Source organism: Melitaea cinxia, chromosome 4 (assembly GCF_905220565.1).
Source record: "Melitaea cinxia chromosome 4, ilMelCinx1.1, whole genome shotgun sequence".
Classification (NCBI taxonomy): domain Eukaryota; kingdom Metazoa; phylum Arthropoda; class Insecta; order Lepidoptera; family Nymphalidae; genus Melitaea; species Melitaea cinxia.
Genome location: NC_059397.1, coordinates 10,058,289 through 10,084,788, shown reverse-complemented (window position 1 = coordinate 10,084,788; position 26,500 = coordinate 10,058,289). Strand labels below are relative to the sequence as shown.

At 40.5% G+C, this 26,500-nt stretch overlaps 1 protein-coding gene across 1 annotated transcript in view; it reads right to left on the bottom strand.

The window, feature by feature from the left end:
• LOC123670370 (MAP kinase-activating death domain protein) overlaps nt 1-26,500 on the bottom strand; it is a 44,357-nt gene that overhangs the window by 17,572 nt on the left and 285 nt on the right. Inside the window, exons 2-28 of the mRNA XM_045603867.1 lie at nt 26,192-26,372; nt 25,698-25,839; nt 18,631-18,766; nt 16,994-17,151; nt 15,854-16,104; nt 15,115-15,367; nt 14,741-14,867; nt 14,229-14,261; nt 12,060-12,151; nt 10,860-11,046; nt 10,190-10,348; nt 9,901-10,111; nt 9,698-9,799; nt 9,523-9,617; nt 8,546-8,716; nt 7,981-8,307; nt 7,646-7,780; nt 7,492-7,545; nt 6,687-6,887; nt 5,995-6,169; nt 5,034-5,221; nt 3,195-3,353; nt 2,849-3,116; nt 2,508-2,635; nt 1,690-1,809; nt 840-987; nt 300-637 (exon numbers count right to left, since the gene is read on the bottom strand). Coding sequence (XP_045459823.1) covers nt 300-637; nt 840-987; nt 1,690-1,809; nt 2,508-2,635; nt 2,849-3,116; nt 3,195-3,353; nt 5,034-5,221; nt 5,995-6,169; nt 6,687-6,887; nt 7,492-7,545; nt 7,646-7,780; nt 7,981-8,307; nt 8,546-8,716; nt 9,523-9,617; nt 9,698-9,799; nt 9,901-10,111; nt 10,190-10,348; nt 10,860-11,046; nt 12,060-12,151; nt 14,229-14,261; nt 14,741-14,867; nt 15,115-15,367; nt 15,854-16,104; nt 16,994-17,151; nt 18,631-18,766; nt 25,698-25,839; nt 26,192-26,372 — 4,539 coding nt within the window. The remainder of the gene's footprint in view (nt 1-299; nt 638-839; nt 988-1,689; nt 1,810-2,507; nt 2,636-2,848; nt 3,117-3,194; nt 3,354-5,033; nt 5,222-5,994; nt 6,170-6,686; nt 6,888-7,491; nt 7,546-7,645; nt 7,781-7,980; nt 8,308-8,545; nt 8,717-9,522; nt 9,618-9,697; nt 9,800-9,900; nt 10,112-10,189; nt 10,349-10,859; nt 11,047-12,059; nt 12,152-14,228; nt 14,262-14,740; nt 14,868-15,114; nt 15,368-15,853; nt 16,105-16,993; nt 17,152-18,630; nt 18,767-25,697; nt 25,840-26,191; nt 26,373-26,500) is intronic.

Sequence of the window (26,500 nt, the reverse complement as noted above, 5' to 3'; positions counted from 1 at the left end):
TATTTTATATTTTTATAAAAAGAATTTCTTGTTAGATGTAAGAATTTATATTTTACATTCTTTTTATATATATACTATAGATTTATTCATTCCATTTTATGTTTTGCCACATCTACATTGATTTTGATTTTATTATTCTTTAATAAAAATTAACTGGAGATAACGATTTATATTGAGATCTTACTTACATAATTACTTCATTCGCTAAATAGCAACATAGCTAACTAGTGACCCCGGCGTGATATGAACACGTAACCTTCGGATTGGTTATTCTACCATATTATGAGCAAAATACTTACCAAATTATGAACCACATCCAAAAGATGATTAACCTCTTGACTATAAACAAGTCCAATATGACTCTTAGCCAATAATCGTCGTACTTTATTCCGAACTATATCCGCCTCTACTTCAAACAGTACCATTGCAGCAGTTAAGTTATACAAAGCAGTTGACAGTAGCCTATCTTCTTCGTGTTCGAGGCGCTTCCTTTCAGTCTCGCTCAGACATTTGTAGCGCTCCATCATCTCATTAACTCCTTGATCCATACCTATCATATCTCGCTCTTGACTAACTGCATCAAGAAAAGCATCCTCCCAAAATTGCATTTGGTCCCATAAATTGGACCTTTCTTTGCCTAAAATATATAAACATATAATAAGTCCAAACTAAATATTTAGCGAAATTTCAGGGCTCAGTAGTGAAAACTAGACATATGAACAAAACAGTTTTTCATTGATATATTTTGTCTCAATACTAACACTATGACTAAAAAATGTTTTAAAAAACACAATTATCTAATATAAGAATTTATACGATTAAATATAAGTAAATATTACCAATAAGCCCCTGATAGAGGTAAGTGCGAGCTGTCTCGGGAGATGTAAGCGGTGAAGTTGTGGGCACCCCTGTCATCGGCCGGGCGCTTAGAGACGATTTAGACGAAAAGACGCTTCCTGTACGACCTTTGCCTGTAGCGCGATTCACCTGGCAATTGTTAACATAAAGGCTTTGCTGATTTTTTACTTAAATTGTTTCCTCATAATTCTAGCCTATTTGATACAGGATTTTCCTGATACTTCCATCCTCCATGACTTGTTCATTTAATGAATTTTACCATTACGTGCGATAGAACTTTAGGCTAATACTTATGAAAGGTCTTGTTGTATGTGTATTTGCTTGAAGATTATTTACAATGCTTTATTAAAAATATATGTTTTATGCTTCGCTTCAGCCTGTAATATCCCACTACTGGGCATAGGCTTATTTCCCCATGCAGGAGAAGGATCAGAGCTAAACCCACCGCGCTGCTCCAACGCGGGTTGGCGGATAAGCTTCACGAAAAATATATATTTAATGCACCTTAAATAGTAGTATCCTTTAAGTATGGATATACTTATATTTTTTTTCATGTTTATTCAGATTCGTAATGTTGATTTCGAGTTATTCTTCTGAATTCTTTTGACAATCATGAACTACTTACAAAAAGAAACATTTTTAATTAAAAAAAGCGGGGGAACATGCAACTGATGGTAACGGTTTAGTCTGCATTGTTTTGTTGTAATGAGTTTCGCGAGGATAATTTTTCTTTAACGTATTACTAAATGTCACAGTCGATCTGTTATCGATTACAAAACAACGTAGACTAAAAGACAAAAGCGAAGCACACATCAAGCGTGAGGGACTCACGTTAAGGAAATTCACGTCAGTGTCAGAGAGGTTTGATTTAAAGGAGGCGCGGTGGTCGACGAGCGTGGCGCGGTTCGTGGCGACGGAGCCGCTGTCCTGCGAGCAGTCCGACGGCGCCGCCTGAAGCACAGCGCACATACCCTCACCACGCGGCGCGTGGCTGGGTGCTACCGCTCGCGGTAGACGGAAGGAAAGACACAAAGAATATATTCACTTCATGTGATGTACCCGGCTGATATGATGCCCTTTCCAATACGACACCTCTTACGAACGATAACGGTTACAATACTATATTATTAGCTCGGATGTATTACGTTTTCCGAATAACTTTTTGAGAACTTTACGGCCGGGATATGTAAATTATTTTCTTAGTGATAGTTTAGATTACATAGCTGTCTCCAAAATTTGTGGACACAGTTAAGTAAAATAATATTAAATTATGTAGGTGATAAGAATACAAATTAGGTAAAGGATGCCGTCTGAGAATAAATAAAATATAAATGATTATTTTTGTATATGAGTAACAAGTTTATAGAAAAGTGTTATTAAAAAGTAATTAAAATAAAATTGAAAGTAAAACAAGAACACTTAGCCACATTATTAGCTCAAGCAAATCGGCACATACGAAGGCTTATCATTTTTAAACGTCGTATACCTACATAATTGATTTATTTATACAAATTTTTGCAAGTATTACTATTATTTCTTTGTTTTTTAGGAAGAAATCAAAATAATGCACCAGTAACACTTAGCATGCAACGAAATAAGACGTAACAACAATGACCGCCCCGACACAAAACTGACATATTGGTTCTTACATCGGAATCAAGCGATGTTAACTTGCTGAACAGTTGGTTTCTCTTCTGACTCAATATGTCTTTAAACATCTCAGTTGTAGTTTGTGAATCATTGGAATCCATTTCTGGATAGTTAACAATTGGAGTATCTAAAATAAAACACAAAGATTATTAAATTTTAAAATTTAGTTAAGCTGAATATTAAAATTTTAAATTTTTATTTTTTTGTTAAATACGATAACTATTGTATCTTTCTCTGACTCTCAACAGACGTCCGATTTGTCATTTTGCATAAAGTAAAATAAAATGTAATAGAAAAGTGTATTCAGAGCTTACTTAAATTAAGAATACTTCAATTTTACCTGATTGCGAACTTTTTCTAGAAGAAGCTGCAGATGAAGGGGTTTCCATATCCTGTCGTCCATAATGTTCTGATAGTGCAGACCCTGCCATCCCCCCTTGCTCTAGTCCAGCGACTTCTTTGCTCCAGTAATGCGTGTGAGCCATTTCTGCTAGTTGGAATACCGAAGCCATTCCTCCGAGGCCAAAGTTTGAGTAAGTATGTTCTAAGCCATGGACAACCGATTGAAGAACTTTAAGCATTCCCTTCCAAACAGCTTTGCTTATGAACTGCAAATATTTTTTAAGACATTTACAATAGATATTATAGTATTTTTTATTAACAAAACAAATGCATTCAATAGTTACCACATCGTCAACTTTATCAGTCGGTGTAGGTTTTCTATTGAAATTTTTGTTCAATTTACTCAGGACCATGTTTCTATAAGATTCATCTTCCATCAGTTTCTTTAAACGATTTAATTTCAGCCACCCTACGCCTTCACCTTCAAGAACATGTTGTACTAACTGTAAAAGAAGAAAAGATGTTAAATTCTAAACAGTGGTAAACTGAATTAATGGGCTAATATTTGGCACGCTAACAGGACAGTCTGTGTAGAACTATTGTAAACAGGATAGTTTAAGATGATGGTTCACCACACTACTATTAAAATGTCGAAAATAAATTTCAATAAATGGATTCTGAAAGTCTCGGGTTATGCGGGCAAATGCTACTTTGGTTAAATTGGAAATTTCTATGTATTAGTTTTATAAAAAGATCTTTGGATGATCCAGCGACAACTTTGGGGGTCATGAATTTATATTTTGACATTCCTCGACTTTATAATTTGGACATTTCGTGGATGATTCGAACTCACCACAAATTCACCCCAATTAATATAGTTTGAGGGTATTATATAATATTAGCCATAGGAATTAAAATAATATTAGCTATAAGTTCGACCTCAATAAATAAATGACGCTTCAAACGCAACGGCCCCCTTTAGAACTCACTTGTCGAGGGTCCGGAAACACACAATACCCGAGCACAAACGCGCAGACAACGACAACAATTCGTATGGTCAATACAAATGATGTCATGTGCGGAAATCGAACTCTCGACCGCCACGCACCATAAGCCGGTGCTGTACCCTTTGCGTCAGAAAAGTCCGTAAAAGAACCGCCGGTAACGAGTAGTGTCGTCGGCGAGGAAGGCCCGGCTCTCCGATAGTAGGCAATGCACCAGCGGGCCGCGGGAGCACTCACGTCGTTGAGGAAGGCCTGGTTCTCCTGGGCGGCGGAGCGCGGCGCGGGCGGCGCGGCGGGCGCGCGCGCGGCGTGGCGCACGAGCGGCGAGCGCTGCACCAGGCCGCGCGCGCCCTGCGAGAATAGGTAATGACCAGCGGGCCGCGGGAGCACTCACGTCGTTGAGGAAGGCCTGGTTCTCCTGGGCGGCGGAGCGCGGCGCGGGCGGCGCGGCGGGCGCGCGCGCGGCGTGGCGCACGAGCGGCGAGCGCTGCACCAGGCCGCGCGCGCCCTGCGAGAATAGGTAATGACCAGCGGGCCGCGGGAGCACTCACGTCGTTGAGGAAGGCCTGGTTCTCCTGGGCGGCGGAGCGCGGCGCGGGCGGCGCGGCGGGCGCGCGCGCGGCGTGGCGCACGAGCGGCGAGCGCTGCACCAGGCCGCGCGCGCCCTGCGAGAATAGGTAATGACCAGCGGGCCGCGGGAGCACTCACGTCGTTGAGGAAGGCCTGGTTCTCCTGGGCGGCGGAGCGCGGCGCGGGCGGCGCGGCGGGCGCGCGCGCGGCGTGGCGCACGAGCGGCGAGCGCTGCACCAGGCCGCGCGCGCCCTGCGAGAATAGGTAATGACCAGCGGGCCGCGGGAGCACTCACGTCGTTGAGGAAGGCCTGGTTCTCCTGGGCGGCGGAGCGCGGCGCGGGCGGCGCGGCGGGCGCGCGCGCGGCGTGGCGCACGAGCGGCGAGCGCTGCACCAGGCCGCGCGCGCCCTGCGAGAATAGGTAATGACCAGCGGGCCGCGGGAGCACTCACGTCGTTGAGGAAGGCCTGGTTCTCCTGGGCGGCGGAGCGCGGCGCGGGCGGCGCGGCGGGCGCGCGCGCGGCGTGGCGCACGTGCGGCGAGCGCTGCACCAGGCCGCGCGCGCCCTGCGAGAATAGGTAATGACCAGCGGGCCGCGGGAGCACTCACGTCGTTGAGGAAGGCCTGGTTCTCCTGGGCGGCGGAGCGCGGCGCGGGCGGCGCGGCGGGCGCGCGCGCGGCGTGGCGCACGAGCGGCGAGCGCTGCACCAGGCCGCGCGCGCCCTGCGAGAACGGCCCGAACGTGGCCAGCGGCGCGCCCGGCGCCGCGCGCGCCGGCGCGGGCGGCGGCCTTGTGCCTGTCGTTACAATTGTGGGGTAATCCAGCAAACAAGCTTTAAACTATATATATTCTTATATATAATATTCTCGCGTCAATGTTAGCTACAATACTCCTCCTAAACGGCTGGACCGATTTTTATGAAATTTTGTGTGCACATCGTGTAGGTCTGAGAATCGGGCAACATCTATTTTTCATACACCTAAGTTATAAGGGACGGGGATTAAGGGGGTTTATAACATATATAGCAAAACAACGGTTACGGGGTCAGCTAGTAATAATAATAAGCGTCACGTCGACACACTCGACGGCTCCCGCCGATATTTACTTCTGTGTCGGGGTCCAAAAACACACACAATACCTACACCAGCACAAACAAACACCCAGACCGCGACAAACATCTGTATGACCAATACAAATGTTTGTCATGGGCGGGGATCGAACCCGCAACAGCCAGCGTAACAGCCGAAAGCCGGAAGTATGACCATCGGTTTTTTTGCGATGGTGTGCACGCGCATCGTAAAAATTTATTTACTCTCATCATTTTTCCCTAGCGCGCCAAAAGAAGTACAACTTAAAAAAATCAGTCGAATTGAGAACGTTCTCCTTAAAAAAAAAAAAAAAAAGTTACTGTATGATTTTAAAATGAACTCGATATTTAGAGGCAGAGTGAATCATGACAATTTTTGTTGTTTATCATCGTAAATAGACTATGTATTATAATATTTTAAAAGTACTAAAAGATTTAAGTTGTAAACACTGACAATAAATTATATAACAAAATATTTATACCCTTTGATCCAAAGAAATCGCTGAACATGCTAGAGGTAGAAGCGGCGAGTCCGTTTAAATCAGAGCTGATATTAGAAAAGAAATCTCGGTGAGTTGTAGCCAGTAAGTTAGTCGTCTGCAACGCTGTTGAATCACGTCTTGCGTTGGGTGGCAATGCTGCTTCTTGACTTTCACCCTATTAGGAATTATAAACCGTCAAGGCTATCACAACAACAGCTGTGGTTTAGTGGTGCGAATCGCCTAAAACACCGACGGTTTACGGGTTCGATTCCCGTACGGGGTGGATAATTGTATTTGTACAAATATTCCTTTCCGGTTGGGATATCTGACCTTGTGGGTCTTCCCACCGTGCCTCGGAGAGTACGTTAAGCCGTCGGTCTCAGTTGTTATAAAAAATACGCGACGGCGATTGTTACTCAAAGTAGGGAATATATCTGCCAACCCACAGTGGAGCAGCGTGGTGGCTTAAGATCCATCTTTCTTTTACGTGGAGAAAGAGGCCTATGCCCAACAGTGGGATGTTAGGGGCTAAATACAAAACACTTCAAGGTAAAATCTCACAAAGCACATAAATTAAAAATCCGTGACCCAAGGATAAAAATTATGGTTCTCAACATTTTAACGATAGTTTTCGAGTAACTAATAAATACTTGAAAAGTAATTGCAACCAACTTATTAAGAAAAAGAATTACCTTCAACAGGCCTTTTTTCGCAGCTACTTCTTTGGCGCTTTTGGTAAAATCTCCGAAAGTGGATTTTCCCACGTAAGTTAGATCCTCGAGTGTGTTTTTGCTAACAGCGGTAGCTGTTTTACTGGCTTCTAAAGCTGATTTAGAAGCTTCTTGAACGCTTTTTGATGCCTCTTCAGCTGCTTTCTTGGCTTGTAACGTCAGCTGTGTCATAAATATTTAAAATTATACAAATAAAATAATTATCTTTAAAAAAATGCAAGCAAATGGTTTCAACACGTGACTTTAGTAATTTTGCTAATAATCAACTGCGATTAAAACATTAATATCGTATAAATAGCATTGATAGCTATCTCAAAATGGTACGTGATAATATGGTAATTTATGAACACTTGTGGACCATTTGATATACACTGTCTTCTTTACGAACTCGAGTGGAATAATGTAAAAACGTGCTTTTATACCTACATAAATGTACTTACATATATATTTTAAAAATATAACTGAATATATATATCAATGGGTGCTATCTTGTTTTGTGTGTTTAGTTAAGCTAATAGGGCAGTGCAAATGAGATATATAATTATGATAAAAAACTACGTTAGGCTTTTTGTAAACTATTTATTTACTTATTGTATTTCTATTAGCTTTGTTACCTTACTAAGTGAGTAATTCTAAGAAAACGTATGTAATATTAAGAAACATTAATGAAATATGTGAAGTGTAATAATAAAGGCTCTAATATGTACGACTATAATCTCATCTAATTAACATTGCAGCTGTCACATTATAGTTTATACACGGATACCTTATCGAAAGGCGCAAATATTTTCTTTTCCTCTCCTTGTGGCACCTTTCCTTTCTTCGTATTATAATAAAATAAACAAAAAGAGTGTAAATAGTGTGCCATCATTAGAAGACGTTGTTGTGTAAAATAGAAAATAAAAGAATTTAGTTATCACCTTGTCCATGTGAGCTAAAAGTCCCTCTTGACTGCTCTGTCGTGTAGTTTCTTTCACTAATTCCTTCGCCTGCGCTGCGAACTGTTCGAGCAGGGAAGTCTGAGACGCTTGTCTAGATACACCAGCGTTTGAACTCTAAAATACAGGACAAACCATAAGTATAGTAAAGCAGTACAAAAAACAAACGAACAGAGTGATAACATGAAAATCGATTTTTACGTAGCTAATAAACCAAATTCAAGATTTCAAATATTACATTTGGGTGCACAACTATTCATAAAACTATTTCACAAATACATTCAATAATTACGAATTAACGCCAATAATGTGAATACCTTAGTCCTGGTGGCGTGCGGGTGTCCGGTAGAGTGCTGATCATAGGCGGCAGCGTGAGCGGGTAAGTGCGCAGTAGAGTGAGCGGTAGAGTGTGAGGTAGGGTGTGCGGGAGAGTGTGCGGTAGAGTGTGCGGTAGAGTGAGCGGTAGAGTGTGAGGTAGGGTGTGCGGGAGAGTGTGCGGTAGAGTGTGCGGTAGAGTGAGCGGTAGAGTGTGTAGAGGTCGCGTCGCAGTCGGCGGGAGTGCGCGGCCGACGGGACGCAATAGTTGCGGGTGTTGTGGTGGAATTCGAGTCGGACTCGCGTCCCAAGCTACCGCTGTCCGTATCCTGTAGCAAACGTAGTATTACAGACGAAGAGGAAGGGATGATATGGTTACAGGTGGTTGAAGCTTCGTACAAAACTATATACCTATTACTATTTTGAATTACAGTGCTTTTCTAATTTAACTATCTAGCTTTCTTCTTGCCTTTTTTATTCTATTTTCTCTAGAACTGGAACTGGAACTAAAAGCCCTGATATAGTATTATATTTACGCGTAGCGACATAAGAATAACATATAGTTACACTCTTCTTGACGGGAGCGGGTTGCGCGTCGACGCCGGGGCCGGCGGCGGCGCCCTGCATGTCGTCGTCTGAAAGGTCGCTGTGCTCGGAACTCGAGCCGGACGACTCTCGCCCTTCCTTGCGCTCTTCTTCTTCTTCCCCGAACATTAGTGATGATGGGGGACTGTAGACCTATAGGTAAACATATTTTAATAATATAAAAATCTCATGTCACAGTCATTGTTATCGAACTCTTCCTAAACGGTTTGACCGATTTTTATAAAATTTTTCGTGTAAGTATATTTCTATTTGTGTGGCTACTGTGTGGCTACGGTACCAAAGAATATAGCCACCTCCTCTCTTCCCGTGGGTGTCGTAAGAGACGACTAAGGGATAACACAGTTCCGCTACCACCTTGGAACTTAAAAAGCCGACCGGTGGCGGGATAACAATCCAACTGCTGGCTTTGAAATACACAAGCCGAAGACGGGTAGCAGCGTCTTCGGTGCGACAAAGCCAGCTCTGTGGTCACCAACCTGCCTGCCCAGCGTGGTGACTATGGGCAAAACACATGAGTTCACGTTATCACGAGGCCTATGTCCAGCAGTGGACTGTATAAGCTGTAATGATGATATTTCTATTTTAGTATTTGGTGGATCTGAATATATCATAGGCTAATATATACGCCTAGTTACTGGCTGACTGACTAAGGACTTCTATCGGCTATATTTTAATAACTTACAAGTGAAGGATTCAAAGATTTGGTTGGTCATAATAAAACTTTAATGTGTGACAAACGTTTTGCTACCGATATTCTAAAAACAGCAGTTTTCTATAAATATTTTAACTTGTGAAATAAAAACATTTTTTTTTTAACTTAGTGACATTTTTAATTTAAAACAATCGCTTCACTTGATCAAAATCGTACCATCTTTATTCTTGTTCTATTAAATTTTCTTAAACTAAACTATAATTATAAAATATTGGCAAAGGCTTACAGTTTTAGGGTCTAGTGAAGACGAGAAAGTCATCGGAACTTGAACTACAGCGTTATACGTTTCTCCTATGACATGTTGTTGATGAGCATTTCCACCTGTCAAACAAATTAATTCTTAACAATCCTTTTTTTGTTCCTTTTATTTAATATAATATGTAAATAAAATAATTTTTTACCTGGCGATAAATCAGAAGATGCAATTTCCGAAACAAAATCGCTTAGAGACGAATAAGAGGAACTAGTACTTTCTGCAGCTTCAGAGTCTGAGCCACTTTCGTCTGAAAATAGAATAGCTATTCATTAAAAACCAAGAATTAAAATTATATAACATATGATAAGTGGGTTAAAAAGAGAATCTCAGTAAAGGGTTATCACTAACCAGTTGGTTGATTTTCCTGTCTCTGCAATTGCCGCAAAGCCCCATTTAGAGAGCTACCATCATCCCATACGGCAAATCGTATTGGCTGAAGTTGATCTGCGAACCACTTCGGTTTGTCACCAATTTGTCGCGGATCAAACACCCCAGTTTGTACTCGAAGGAACGCCACGTTACACGGTGTCAATGACCATTCTGCCAAGAATTCTACTGCCTGCAATTTACACAAGACAGATAGAATATTCTGATAAAAATATCATGTACATACAATTTTTTTAACACTTTCACAAACCTGAGTTCTGGCGAATTTGTTTAAAAAAGAAGTAGTTCGAGGCCTTGATCTTAGGAAGCTGTTGATCTGGAATGCGACTACCGGTCGAGGGTATAATCGAAGAGTACGCGTATGTTCCATAAAGTTAGCCAAAATATTCTGTGAGTTGAAGAATCGCACCTGAAATATATAATTTAGTTTTCTTAAATAAACTAAACCAAACTGGATTTTAGTTGGAATATAATATTAGTTATAGAAAGTGGGACAAGTAAATTGAATTCTAAAGAATTAAGTATGTTTTTTTTGTATCGAAATTTTATGTATTATGTTGTTATGCTGCCTATTTGGCTTGCATTTATAAATAAATAAATACTTTTAATATATACACACATAGTCATCTGTTCCTAAGTTAAGCAACTTAATGCTTGTGTTATAGGTACCTAACTGACAGATAGATTTATAAAAAAATACGATAAATATATAAAATATATAGGTATATACCTATATATTTTTATATATTAGACACTACTATTACATACTACACTCAGACTTAGGGCGGAATCGGACCCACAATCTGCGGAGAAATAGCAGGATCACTACAAACTATATGAACGGGCTAGTCCAACGTTATGTGTAGGTACAATTAATTTCAACAATCGGCAGGCCATAATTAGCCACCACAGTATCTAACCATAGCCACTCTGGTAGCGACGTCGACGGAGTCCACGTCGTTGCCGTATATGAGCGGGTTGAAGGGCTGCGGCGCGGGCGAGTGCGGCGACGCGAGCGACAGGCGCGGCGCGGGCGCGCTGCCCAGCGACACGCGCCGGCTCTCCGGCGTGCTGTGCGAGCCCTCGCGGAACGAGGCCGGCTGCACCCTGCGCCGAGCACACACCCCGGATTAGGTTTGGCCTGCACTATCAAACTACTGGGCCTAGGCCTTGCAAGGGTTACCGCATTCAGCAATGCGATGTCCCTGTAATATAATCTTCTTACATTTAGGTTATTTTTTATGGAATTTCTGTTTTTCCATATACCTTAGACTTCCGTACTGCGCATATTACGTCTGTACTTCTACCTGTGTATACTTCCAACTGTCTCAATAAATTCAGTGTTAGATCGGCTTTCATTGTGTTGGTTTACCTCATTAAGTAACCCTCATAAGTCGCCTCTCACTCAAATGTAAACTATATGCAGTTATTTTGGTTCTTTGAGCCGGATAATACGTAATCAATACAGAATTCTTTCTCCATGTTGTAAACGGGTCGGTGCCTCATGTACCACGCTGCGGGGCTCCACCGCGGGTTGACCCATGTAACAACCGGGACCGACAGCTTAACGTGCTCTCCAAGACAAGGTGCGGAGACTCACAAGGACAGACACCCAGACCGGAAAGAAATATTTGTACAAATACAATTTTCCTAGTTTTAATTATATATTTAACTATGTATCACAAAATTTAATCATAGTGATTTCCTCAGAATGTTGTCTTTCGTTGCCTATAAAGAAAATGTTAGAACTTTATCGGTTCCAGTTTAGATTTGAACCCGTGATTGTTCGATTCAGGTACAGTCCAGTCTACTCAGTGAGTCATTTATCCATGTTCATAACTTAATTCAATTTTAATTACAATTTAGGTATACTGCACCATAGACAACTTCGTTTGATTTTGTTGTTATTATTTATTACAAATAAATGTCTAAAATAAATGAAGAATAATATTTTCGCATAAAATTATTTATTAGGATTTCAAATAATAAAACTATAGCGACTGCCAAGGTATTTAAATATTTTATTTTAGCGAAAATATCAACATATTCATTGTTAAAAATTAGTTAATATATATACACATAACGAGGATTGCAAATAAAATGTTTTGTACAAAACTTACTTTAGAGTTGCACCACCGACGCTGTCTCTCATTGAAGGCATTAGTGGAGCTGAGGCTTGTTCCGCTGAGCTATTCGTTAAGCTGTTTATGGCCTATCGAAGAAAAAATTTCTTTTTTGGTTTTTTAATATATTATAACGAGTATAATTATATACATAGCCAATTCTTTTATATCAAAACCACTCAACCAAGTAATTTTAAACAAAGATTTCATTACAGTTAATAGATGAGAATCTTTGTTAATCAAAACTAATTATTATGCGTGGTCATGATATTTTTTTCGAGCGATAAATCTATTAGCGCATTGTATGTATTTCCAATGTTAAAAGTTACAATTTTTTTTTAATACCCGACACAAACTGAAAGCTACTACGGACATTCCTCTACGTGTAAATATATCTACTTATATAAACTGTTTCAGAGTTAGCTTCTGTTTTAAACCTACCTTTTTTACTTATTTACTTTAAATATGCACCAATACATAATAGCAAAACTCAAATCATTCAAAAAATAATATAATATTAGCGTATGTGAATAAAACTTATTATTTTACTAATTTCAACCACAAGCAGTTTATTTTTATTATTAGATAGTGATTAAAACGTTATTTATAGCATTATAGAGTGACTATGAAAATGAAAGAAATTAAATAAATAAAATAAACGCGTCACATTCAAAGGCCCCACTAAGATTTACTCTTGTGTCGGGGGTCCAGAAACACACACAATACAAGCACAAACGCCCAGACCATACGAATATATGCCATATACGGGGATCGAACCCGTAACCGCCAGCGCAACAGCCACTAGCCAGTTTTGCGAACGTTGCGCTAACACGTTGTCAATTAAATTATAATTGTAAGTTTCTTAAAAATATATAATGGTCCAATAGTTACAAATATTTTTGTTTTATATATTATCTAAGTATACTAGTTTTAGTCCAATACATCACTACTGATAACCAACGTATGAGCTGTAAACGCACATACATATCCATGCTATAAGTATATTTTTAGAAATACCAATCGATTTTTATTCCGTTATTTTCGCGATAATACAACTCGCATTATTTTCCAGCAACGTAATGAAATGTACACATATACATACGTAAACGATTCAGGACACGCACATTATAATTCTTAATTATAAACATACAGTATTATAAAATAAACTTATCGTTTTTTCGAGGTTCTAACTACTTTTTAGGTTATGCCAATAGTTATTTAATTACCAGAAAGCTACATAACCTTTAAGCTTCAAGAAATCAGAGATAATAATACTTAACCCTCACGCTTACAAAGGTTACGAGGATAATTTGAAATAGGTATATGTCCACAAAACACAAGCGTAAGCTTGTATAATTAAACTAATACATTTTATAAATTTATTCAAGTACTGTATATGTGGGTGTTAGATATATACGCCGCGTTGGCGCAACAGTTACAGCCATGGATTGTACCTGTTGCGCTGGCGGTTGCGGGTTCGATCCCCGCACATGACCAACATTTGTATTGGCCATACAGGTGTTTGCCGTGGTCTGGGTGTTTGGGTAGTCCTTGTGGGTCTCCCCACCGTGCTTCGGAGAGCACGTTAAGCCGTCGGGCCGGTTGTTATCATGTACACCTGATAGCGTTCGTTACTCATAGTAGGGAATATATTCGCCAACCCGCATTGGAGCAGCGTGGTGGATTAAGCTCTGATCCTTCTCCTACATGGGGAAAGAGGCCTATGCCCAGTAGTGGGATATTACAGGCTGAAGCGTAAGATATATACATTCCCAAAACGTAATTCATACCAAAAACATTACTAAACATGCATAGTTATACACATTAAAACTAGACTGAAACTGTGTAGATATAGAAGTAGAAAACATTTATCGTCATCAACAAAACTACATCTTTAATAAAGAAAAAGAAGAAAAAAAATTACATTAATTTATACAATTTTGTTTACACATATTTCAGTCAAGTTTTTTTTGATATGCCCCTCTTAGATATGACATATGATAGATCTGGACGAATTTTGTATAATTGTTTTGTTAGGTGCGAATTGAAATTTAGTTTCTGTGTTATTCTAAAAGGTCGGCACATTCTGTACAATACTGGCACAAAACTTTCAAGTGTTTTGATTAAATAGTCATATTGTGCAATGTAAAAAGAATATATATTTACACCAGTTCCGGCGCTTCCCATGACTTGCATAGCCTAGCGAAATAGGGAAAAGTGAGTAGAATGTTAGTGAAATCGAAAATTTTATATCCAGAACGAAGTTTACACGTCTCTTAGGTTCAGTGTAAGAGTGAAAAGTCAGTGATGAGTATAAAAGGTTTTTATTCGTCAAATGTGTTAAAAAGGTTTTCTTAGTCTTATAATAAGAAATTGAATAAATTAAAAAATCGAATAAAAAAATAGTAGTGATTTGTAGCATTTGAAGAATAAAATTATCTGTGACGATCAAGTATTGAGATAAGTTTTTAAAAAGTAAAAGTGAAAGCTAGAGATTGGGCAGGGAGCATATTTAGTTATATCTAATAATAGTTGTGAGAAATTTAAATAATACAACAGAGATCCACCACAACAGCTCAGCAACACGAATAAAATGCGCCCACGATTTGCGTGTTTAAAAAAAATAAGTGATTTAAAATACCACACTGATGTTCCATTTAATTAAATAATTTAAATACCTGCTTCAGATGATTTTTCAAGACTGAACTCTCTGGCTCAGGCAGAGGTGGTAGGTCTTGATCGTTACCAGTAGGACCTGTCAGCTTCGTTGCATCTAAGTCCACGAGCCAAATATCGTCTGGTAGTCTGTTAATGACATGTTTATACATTTTTATTTTACAGTATAAAATATAAATGTGTAATGTGTTATAGCAAGGCGTAAATAATGAAAATAATTAATAATTGCAACATTTTGAGAATTGAGCAATGAAAACTCAGCGATACTTTTTTAGGCAACCATAATAAAAAAATTGTACCAAATAGATCCTAAAAATGTCGCGTTCAAATAAACACACAATTTTTAAGCGATATTAAAGTAAATTTATATACTTACTTAAAGTTCTTCTTGTAAGTAAGAAAAGTGGCTGGTATTCCAATGAGGAAGGGAGTAGGTGCCAAAAGCAATTGTTCGGCGCAACTCATACAGCTGGGCAGCAGCGGTATCGCGGGGAACATATACTCCAGCGGATATAGCATGGAGACGAGTGCCATTACGGACATGGACAGCGCATTGTAGTCGCGAGACTGAACCACAACTTTGTTCTCCAGCATGATCAGTGTTAGAACCTTTAGGCACGTGTCGATACCTGTTGAGTCATAAACATAAAATACAACCTAGATACAAAAAAATATGAGTATATCAAATATATGTGAGAAAAAAGAATTTAGATAATATACCTATATTATTAATATGCCTTTATTTACATCTAATCGTAGTACCTACAAGACTAAACGCGTGGTTTCTAAGAGTCGTGATGATTTATAAACTAAAGTAACTAAAATATAAAAGTTGAATTATTGAACAACTATTTACACACATTTGATACAGACCCATCTAGCTCAATAAGAACCGAAATAAACATTTCTACTCTCAAATGTCTATTTTTAGAGTATGTACTTATCTTTTGCTTTCAGCTAACTCCTTCTTCCAAATAGAGAAAGTGGCATATGCACAGCAGTGGAATATTACAGGGCGAATGAGTATGAGGTACTACCAAGTAGTTCAAGAGGTAGGTGAAGCGGGAAGTCGACGAGCGTGAACCGCGTGTGGTGAATCAGCATGAGGTGCTCACCTAGTAGTTCCAGGGGTAGGTGAAGCGGGAAGTCGACGAGCGTGAACCGCGTGTGGTCGGGTAGCGCGAAGACGAGCGGCGCGTGCGCGGTGGGGGAGAGCACCTCGAGCTCGAGGCGCGTCTTGCCGGGCACGGGCACGGGCGCCGACAGCAGCCGCAGGATCCACGTCTCGATCTCCTTCACGTCGTGCACCACTATCGTGGGCGTGTTCTCGTACGCCTGGCCCGTCAGCACCGACCATACTGTATCCCTGTGTCGCCCCCGAGAGCATCCATACTTGTTAATTATTCTTTTTTAAATTGTCATCAACAGGCTTTAAATTTCCCATGTCTTTTGTAACATCGTGCATTACGCTTATCGTGAATATTTGTTATATAGCACTGCAACAGTCCTGTGACATACTTATCAATAATGGTCACATTAGTAACTGAATAACCGCGATATATTAAATATTATATACAATGACTATACTCATATTTTCAGAACGGTTGAACATTACTGTGGCACAATTGTTACATACAATTGTTGTTGAAGGTCATTGATGAAAGGATATTTAATTTCATTTTCATTTTATTTTCACTCTATATTGACCAACAATTTACAAAAAATAGAAAAAAGTTGGAACATACGGCAGACTTAATGCCTAGTATGGTTGTTTCTTAAGCGCGATGAGAAAATATCATGCTAACATTTTTTTTTCATTTTAAATAAAATTATAACTTGAAAACTTGACCATATTTTTGTAAACTTTTCTGAAAAACTATTTAGCTTTTTATTTATAATGTGATTATTAGTGACAATAATTATAGTAAATGTTTGTATCTAAACGATGTATTTAACAAACCACTGTTTTGCGTTGTATTAGTCAGTAGGTAAACGAGACCGCGACCCGTATCGCAATAGCAGCTACATTATTTCGAGGGCATTTGTCGGATGCGATAAGACGAACAAATTGTTTCATGCAGATTCAATCACTTATCGGATTAATTGTTAGTTAAAACAGAATACGTAATTTTTTTAAAAACATTACTCTACATTTAATTTTTTTTTAATTTCATTAAACTTGTTAAGTCTACATTTAATTTTTTTTTTAATTTCATTAAACTTGTTAAGTATCTATAATACAAATACATGCATACCTAAATATTTGTCGAGAGGCACCGACACGCCTCGGACTGGAAGACTCGTTACATGCGTCGATTAATTTTTTAAGGATAAAGAGGCACTCTCGGAATGTTGAAAAGAAAGGATGATGTGACAATAAACATATGGACGTTAAGGAATGGTTCCGTATTCTCTGCAACAAAAATATCATTATATGGACATCTCTTATTAATACCAACAAAAATAAAAACATTTGCATGCCAAGCTAAGTAAAAGGTGGCGGCTTCGTTCCGGCTAAGCATCCTTGAGTATTTAAATTATTTTTCAATTCATTTTGTGCTCAGCAAAGAACTAAAACATCGCGAGAAAACTTCAGAGAAATTCTATAACTTTTTATTTGTTAAACCGCACACGAGCAACGTGAGCGGTTTATCCTCCTATCTAACCTTTCGCTTACACTAAGTAAAGGTTGTCCTTTACCATAAAATAAATACATTCAAAGTCTACAATGTAATTAGAAGTCACGAATAAACCCGCGTAATTAAAACGTGGTAAGAATTAGTACCTATTAATGAAATTAGTTGTTGTTATTACTACGTATAACCTTATTCCCGAAGACGGCGTTAGTATGAGTGACTTTATTGGCCTCACACATGTTGCCTTTATAAGAAAACAAACAATGAAAAGTTTTTTGAAGTTAAATGTAATTTATTATTGAAATCCGTTATTGTTATTAGTAAGTTTATCCGAAAATTATTTTCTTTGACAATATACGGGGAAGAGGTTTTGTTTTACAGTATGCATGCCGGTGTTTTTAATTATTGAGTATTTAATAAAACGCAACTAATGCATCTGTACAAACACCTTGATAATAATTATTATTTTGCTCTAATCTCTAGTGTCTCGGTCAACATCAACTTTCTTTTACGTCATCGGTTTTATTAAATGGTGATTAGGGGTTGTCTATTAATCACGTAAGGCTTTAAAGGAGGGAGAGGTGTTCGCACAAAATCACGTGTAATGAGATACCTATCACGTGTATTTATTTTTCCTTGAACGCACGATTTTTAACCTGAAAGAAGTAACAAATACCCTGCAACCTTAATGTTTGTCTAGAAATTTGTATCACGATGCGTCATTTTTAAATATTTACTAAGATTATACCTACATTTAAAGATAATATTATACCTGTATATAACGGAGGTAGGGCATAGCAGGAACTATTCTGCTCTGAATCTGAAGCAGCCTGATTGGGGAAGTACCCCGACCTTACAGAATATCAAAGCTAAATAACACTGCTTTCAAGCAATGCGATTCAGTGGTGAGTAAAGTGACCAGAGCTCCTTGGGGGTAAGGTCGGCAACGCGCGTGTAGCAGGCGTCTATAGACAATGGTAATCGCTTACCATCGGGTGAGCCGTACATTTTTTTTGCCGATCTAATTGTATAAAAAAAATAGCATTCTGTAAATTTCAATATACTTTGTAACAAAAAATACACTTTATTTACAGGTATGATGGGGGTAGTCTTAAACCTAACCACATATCACAAGGTATTGTTTGAAAAGTTGCTAAAAAACAACACGAGATTAATTAACGACCCTAAAAACTTTATACAATTTTTACAAGCTTATAGCACAAAACATCGTGTGCAAGATGATTGTAGTTTCAAACCTGTCTTTTCCTCGTGACTCGCGGGCTGGGCGAGTGCGAGCCGCCGCTCTCGGAGTCAGGCGCCGGTGCGAGGCGCGGCGCGGCGCTGCAGTCGCGCTCCGAGTCACTCGGCGCTACGTTGCTGCTCCTATAGTCACTGGAACAGCCGCTACGCGTTATGGTTTCTTCACAATAGCCTTACTATTAGGTCAGGTAACGATATATTGAAGTAAAACTTCTTTAGCTGGTGAATGCGTGACGAAAGCGTTGCAAAAAGTGTGATCGGGTAAGGTGAACGGAAGTTGAGAGCGAGACACAAGTTAGTGAAAATAGAAAAAGATAGAGTTACGTTTCGTATATTAGTTTATCTACTCCCATTCTTTAAATCCTCTATAAAAGATTCTATCGGCAGTCCCTATAACTGCCATTTTTGTTTTCGATTCCTTCTGCGCAAAGGATTTACTAAACAGACAGCCACATTCTTACTGCGTGATGCGTAGTATCTGTATGAATTTGAAAAAAAAAAACATTTGTATATTAGGTTAATAGGACTGGCTGTTTTAAAGTTAGCAGTAAGCTAACTGTTTCAGAATCTTTTATCGAGGATTCATATTATGGGTGTAGAATGTAGATAAAGTCTTGTATGCAACTTTTGATAATTAGGTATTAAAACACTCATGTTATACTATTATAGCATTTGGCTTCGCCTCGTGTGATAAACCCACATTCGTGTTTAATTACATTTAATAGCCCTTATTATGCAACAGTTGCATAAATAACTAGTAGGGGCAACTAAACAAGTTTTACTTCAGTCGTGTGGTCAAAAGCATCTTTTGGGGACTGAGTCGCCCTCGTCCGTAGGTGTATACCCCGTTGCGAAACCCTACACGTGGTCCCCGGGTGGTGCTAATCAGGTGACATACTGGTGTTAGGCTCTGGCCGACGGCTCGCGACCACCCACTGAACAAAGTCGTACCGTCAAGCGGTTTCGTGTTTCGGTACGTTGATCAGTGTAGCCGACTGAGAAGTTGGGTCGAAATAGTTGTTCCGCGCGAATTGACCGGACTGACTTGCACTGGTGCCGCTGCGCTGTGGTGATTGGAATTGGAGGGTAGCGGGATCCGAGGCACGGTGCACCGCTGGCCGACCGCAGGTAGTTGGGGGCCCAATTAATGTGCTAGCCACACACGAAAGGCTGCCCCGCCAACTGTCGAAAAATCCCGGGATGCGCCATCGTGCCGGTTGGCGACCGGACGAGAGGGCCCGGTGGACATCTCCGGGGGGGCTCGGGCGTCCCCGCAGTCTCCAGTCCAATCCCCTTTCCGGCGCGGTGATCCGGTGGTAGTCTGGGGGTTAGTTGCGTGGAGCCTCATTTCACTGCCTTCTTCTCGCCTTCCTTCACTCGTTATATATGACTAAGAGGTACAAAAACAAGGCAGCACAGCGGTTGCACTCCCTCTCATTATCAGTGCACCTCTCCAACATTCGAGGTTTGCACTCCAATCTCGTTGCAGTCCATCACCATCTCGAGACTGAGAAACCGGCCCTATTGTTCCTCTCGGAGACGCAGATCGGCAGTCCGTCTGACACGGCATACTTATGTTACCCGGGATATACCTTGGAGCATAATTTTAAACCACGCGCGGGCGTTTGCTTATATACCCGCGACGACATATGCTGCCGGCGTCTCCGTAATCTTGAAGACCCCAACTTCTCCAACTTATGGGTTTTGGTGGATACAGGAGTGGCGAAAATTCTTTACGTCTGTGTTTACCGTTCACACAGCGGAGATGTGGAGACAACCAGGCTTATGCAACACCTTAGTGAGGCGGCTGACGCGGCTCAGCAGCGGTATCCTACTGCTCAATTGGTAATGCTGGGAGACTTTAACGCCCACCACCAAGAGTGGCTATTCCCATACCAGCACACTGACCACGCTGGTAGAGAGATTCGCAACCTCGCTTCAACGCTCAATCTCACCCAGTTAGTCCGAGAAGCAACTAGGGTACCCGATGTTGACACGCATATTGCCGAATGTTTGGACCTACTGCTGACAACAGATCCTGACCGCTATTCGGTTTCGGTCTCATCGCCTTTAGGCAGCTCCGACCACTGTCTGGTGAAGTCTGTATCCGTTTATTCGCCGCCCTTTCCCTGCCCCAAAGGCACCCGGCGAATATAGCGATACAAGTCAGCAGATTGGGATGAGATGCGTTCTTTCTTTGCATCGTACCCGTGGCGGCAGATTTGCTTCTCCTCTGATGATCCTTCATCATGTGCAAATGCTGTGGCTGATGTGCTGCGTCAGGGAATGGAGTATTACATTCCATTCACTGACGCTTCAGCCTCCGTGGCAGCTCGACCCTGGTTCAACTCTGACTGTTCTCGTGCTGAAGCAGAAAAGAACACTGCTTACCTGGCCTGGGTCGATGCTCGTAACCACAAGACAACAGACGTGAGCCAGAGGAAGAAAGCCTATAATAGAGCTGCCAAGTCCTGCAAGAAGGCTCTGCGGAGGGCTCGATTTGACCACATTGGCAGAATTGGGACTAGGCTTTCGTCATACCCACCTGGTAGTAAGGCCTTTTGGTCCCTGGCTAAGTCGGTTGAGTCGAACTTCTGTCGCCCCTCACTACCTCCACTGCTAAAACCCGATGGATCACTAGCCCACACCGCAGAGGAGAGGGCAAACCTATTTGCAAATCCCTTTGCGGAATCCTCATGTTTAGACTCAGGCAGCGCCACACCTCCTATTTCTTCGATTCGATGCGAGACGTCTATGTCTGAAGTCCGAATTCGTCAAAAAGAGGTCCTTAAAACCTTGCGCAATCTGGACGTGAACAAAGCTAGTGGTCCTGACGGAATACCTGCCATAGAACTTAAAACTTGCGCACCTGAGTTGTCTCCAATCCTGACACGTCTGTTTCGTCTCTCTCTAGCGACAGGACAAGTGCCGAAAGCCTGGAAGCAAGCTAACGTGCAGCCTGTGCCCAAAAAGGGCAGTCGAGCTGACCCTGTCAACTACAGACCTATTTCCATAACGTCCATACTCTGTAAGAGTATGGAACGTATACTGAATAATCGGCTCCTGGCACACCTTGAGGAGAACGATCTTCTTAGCGACCGACAGTTCGGTTTTCGCCGCAGGCGGTCCACGGGTGATCTTCTCGCGTATGCCACATACATTTGGAGTGAGGCTATCGAGAAACACGGGGAAGCCATAGCGGTCTCGCTCGACATCTCGAAGGCATTTGACAGGGTCTGGCACGATGGCCTTATTAGCAAACTTCCCTCATACGGCCTACCCGCTTCTCTCTGTGTTTGGATATCTGACTTCCTGAGGGATCGATCAATTCGCGTGGTTATAGACGGTTGCGAGTCCGAACGTTTGGTCATCAATGCCGGGGTCCCTCAGGGGTCTGTACTCTCGGCAACGCTATTCTTGCTGCACATCAACGACCTGCTCAAACCCGGGACCTTTGGGTATGCAGATGACAGCACCGTTGTCGAGCGTTACATGTCCGACGCACGAGCGAGTGGGTCTGAGATCCAGTCGCTGAGGGAAGCCATGATTCAGCGTCTGAACTTGTCCCTTAAAGCCGTCTCTGATTGGGGTGACGCAAATCTGGTCAAGTTCAACGCCTCTAAGACCCAGGCGTGTCTCTTCTCGGCAAAACGGAGTCCTTTCCAACTGACTCCCTCTTTCCGAGGTGTGCCCGTGCCCATATCCGACCACCTGGAGCTTCTTGGCGTTACTCTAACATCCACCCTCAATTTTGGCTCGTACATAGAGGCAAAAGCTCAAACAGCTGCCAAAAAACTGGGCGTCCTCTCGAAGGTGAGACGGTACTTCACTCCGGAACAGCTTCTGAATTTATATCAAGCACAAGTTCGATCATGCATGGAGTACTGCTCTCATCTTTGGGATGGTTCAGCCAAGTACCAGCTGGAGCTTCTTGAATCAATTGAGAGACGAGCCAGGAGGCTCATCGGTGACGATGCACTGGTCGCCAAAAAGCTGCAAAGCTTACATCATCGGCGTAGGGTGGCCGGCCTGTCGGTTTTTTATCGGATACACTTCGGAGAGTGTGCGCAAGAACTCCATGACCTGATTCCTCCCTCCCCCTTCCATCATCGTACAACCAGACGCTCTGCGTTTCGTCACCCTTATATGGTTGACATTCCCCCTATACGCACTAAGCGATTCGCTAGTACATTCTTGATCCGTACGGCCAAAGAATGGAACTCTCTACCAGCGTCTGTGTTTCCTGAAAGCTATGACCTGGGGATCTTTAAGTCGCGAGTGAATAGGTTACTTCTAGGTAAGCGTGCTCCATCTTAGACCGCATTTTCACTTATCATCAGGTGAAATAGCGGTCAAACGCCAGCCTATCTATGTATAAAAAAAAAAAAAAAGCGCACTCGTTTTTTAAATTTTTAGTCAATAAAATACTAGGACAGTACCTCTTAATAATTCTCTCGGTCGGTACTCCAAACGGAGTGGAAAATCTAAACTACAATAATAGCTATGTATTTGTTTAGCAAGTGTAGAGGCGGCTCTTGTCCTTGTGGCGCCCGTGTGCAACCTGTACCCTGGCGCCCTCTAGTAAGCGCGGGGTCAAAATGGAATACTTACAGTTATATTTTCAAACGGAAATTCGGGTGCAAATAGTGCAATTTTGAATGATGTCGGGAAGTTAAGTGTTTTTTAGGAAGGAGGGGGGGGGGGGGGCTACGACAATAAACAATCACAACTTTGTAGTTCTTTTAAAAATATTTAATTAAAAACTTATATATTACAGGACGCTCGCACACACAAATACACACACACACACACACACAAATGTATTTACAATAAAGTTACTTTTCGTGCTTTTGCATTAGCGAAATCTTTAACATTGTCACTGACTTCAATTTCGATTTCGTGTTTAATACTTATTAACGATAAATTTGTCAATGTACTTTGCGACAATGTTGATCTTAGAATTTTTTTAATTATTTTTACTTTAGAAAATGATCTTTCTCTGTGTACTACAGTGACTGGAAGTGTCAGGTAGATTCTCAGTCCTGTAGACAGATTTGGGAATACTGAAATTAATTTATTCGTAAACAAGTAATTGAAAATATCAAAAGGCGTAGTGGAATCATCAATAAACATCGGTAATAATTCGATTTCATTATAGAGCTCGAACTTTTCCTCATCTGAAGAGCCAGCATGGCAAAGTTTATTTTATAAATTAGAACAATGTGCTTTTTATGTATCCGACTCCAAATACTTCCAGTGTTTCAATTTTTGAAGAAATGAATACATTATTTTGATTCAAAAGTTCGAACCGTTCGTCGAACTTAGTAATTGCGGTGTCTAATAAACAGTAGTAAAAATTTACTTTAACATGTATTTTCACGTCTCTTATCAGTTCATCCTCCGCCTCATAATTAAATAACCTTTTACGAGCACAAGGGCGTGCAGGTGTGTGAAATTCTGTTATTGCCTTGACTTCTTCCGCTACAGTTTTCGCGCTGTTAAGAAGCTCCTCAAAAGCGGACTCATTACGGAATTCAGACAAACTTATTTTTGCATTGTCAATCATTTTCACCGCTTCTGACAATACAGCGTCTGACTTTTGAAGAGCCTTACTAACTACATTTATCTTGTTTAAAATTTCAAACCACATAAGCAGAGAGCACATGAATTTAAACGACTTAATTTTTGCCAGTAATGATTTTGCCATATTTCTTGACTCCGAATCTTTGCTCCTATCGAAATATATGGTAAACAAGACATCATACACTTTTCCCAATTCAAAACGTAGAACTTTTACTGCTTCAACCCTGCTCTCTCATCGAGTATTTGAGAGTGGTTTTAGACTTAAAGTTGGTACTTCTTTAGCAAGTATTTGCCAACGTGCTGTTGACGCAGAAAAAAAAAACATAAATTTCTTGCACAATTGAAATTTACAATTTCCAATGAACTTTTAGCAGCGTCATTCACTACCAAACTCACTACCAGTGTGTCGCACAAGGTAAATAAAATGCGCGCGGGTTTTAATCTAAAATTCGTTTTTGTAGACCTATATTTTTCCCTTTCACGTTTGCACCATTATCGTAACCTTGACCACGCGTATCTTGTATGTCAATTTCATTTGAAATTAAAAAATCTAACAAAAATTGAGTAAAGCTCAGGCCAGTAGTGTCTGTAATAGGAAAAAAACCCAGAAAGTGTTCTTTTACTTCAGCCTTGTTGTTGCTTGCATTTAAAAGAACGTACCGTACGACAACCGATATTTGTTCTTCGTGAGCAATATCTGGAGAGCAATCTAAAATAATTGGATTGTGTCAATTCTAAAACAATAGTTTTTTTTTATTTTTTCTCCTAATAATTGTATTATTTCATTCTGAATATTATAGCCAAGATAATGAGTTAGACGTGACTCGAATTTTTGAATTAGGGTAATGTGTTCGTGCTGTGTATTCAACCAGCTTTAAAAAGTCACCATTATCAGAATCGTAAAGTTTTTCATATTTTCCCCAAAAAGCCAGACATTGCCTAGCTAAAAAATGAATTATGTTAATTCGTTCGAGTACTGCAACCCAACGTTTTTTTTCTCGTTCAATTTCATTTTGGTGCAAGAAATCTACCGACTTTTCTTTTAAAATATCAGTTTTCAATGTAATTTGCTTCTTAAGTCATGATAGGTGGCCTAAGCTCTTTTCATGACGATCTACAGCAATAGACAAATGCTGCCAAACTTTGTAACCTATTTCACCTTTGAAAGAAGTTACATCAGCATGAAAAAGTTTACAATAAAAACAATAAACAGAATCAGTTGATTTGGAGTAAACCACCCAGTTTCTTGAAACGGTTTCATTGTTTAACATCTTTTTAGTATAATAAGTAGGTAAAGACGCAGCTTGTACACCCGGCACTATAGGTAAAGACGCCTCTGAGCTAGTGGATCAGTTAACAGTGAAGAACTTTGTAAACAGTGATGCTCATTTGTAGTAGGTACTTTTCACTCATAGGAAGTTGAGTCACATATTTTTATATGGAAGTTAGTAGCTATTTGAAAGCAGTAATAAGTGCGCACCTGGAGAACGCGGAATCAGAGCTCTTCTCCATAGATTTCCGCCAGGACTCGCGACGTAACACACCTCGCTCGCGGGGCCCCGGCGCCGGCGCTCGCTCCACGGCGCGGTAGAAGTTGATACATATGCCGTACCGAGTTTTACCTTGGATTTAAGAATTATCACTCGCAAATGAAATTCACTAGACTATTTATTCGTTTCCTATATAAATCATCTTATTATAAAAGAAAATTTAGTTTTACGCGTAGGTATTGTACATATGCATTATGCCCAAGTGGTGTGGTGGCAAAACTACTACTTAGGTACTAATTGCATAGTTATGTTTACATGGAAGTTATACAAAAAAAAATCTTTTTCAAGATTTTGTTTGGGTTGTTTTCTTTTGTTTTTATAAAAGTAACAAAAAATCTATAAGTACGGAGTCGCGAGTACACGCTGTTTATTTATGTGTAGAATACTAAAAACAATTATTTAAAAATACAAGATTCAAACAAACCGGAATCTTTATCGGTAAGCGTGAAGACAAAGGACGTGGTGTCGCGTGTTGTAATATGAGCAAGCTGCCGGCGCGGGCCCACGGACACGCAGCCTTCGGGCTGGCAGAAGTACACCATGTCCAGAGGAAGGGGGAAGTCATCGTGGTTCGTTAGTGGGTAGCGACGGAGAAGTTCTGGTGCCTAAGAATATTATTAATTTTACAAATTTATCAATAAAAATATAAAAATAAAATTAAAAATCTTGATCAAAACTATTGATATTTATAATTTTCTTTAATAATAATGACTATTTGTCGGTCATTGTCTTC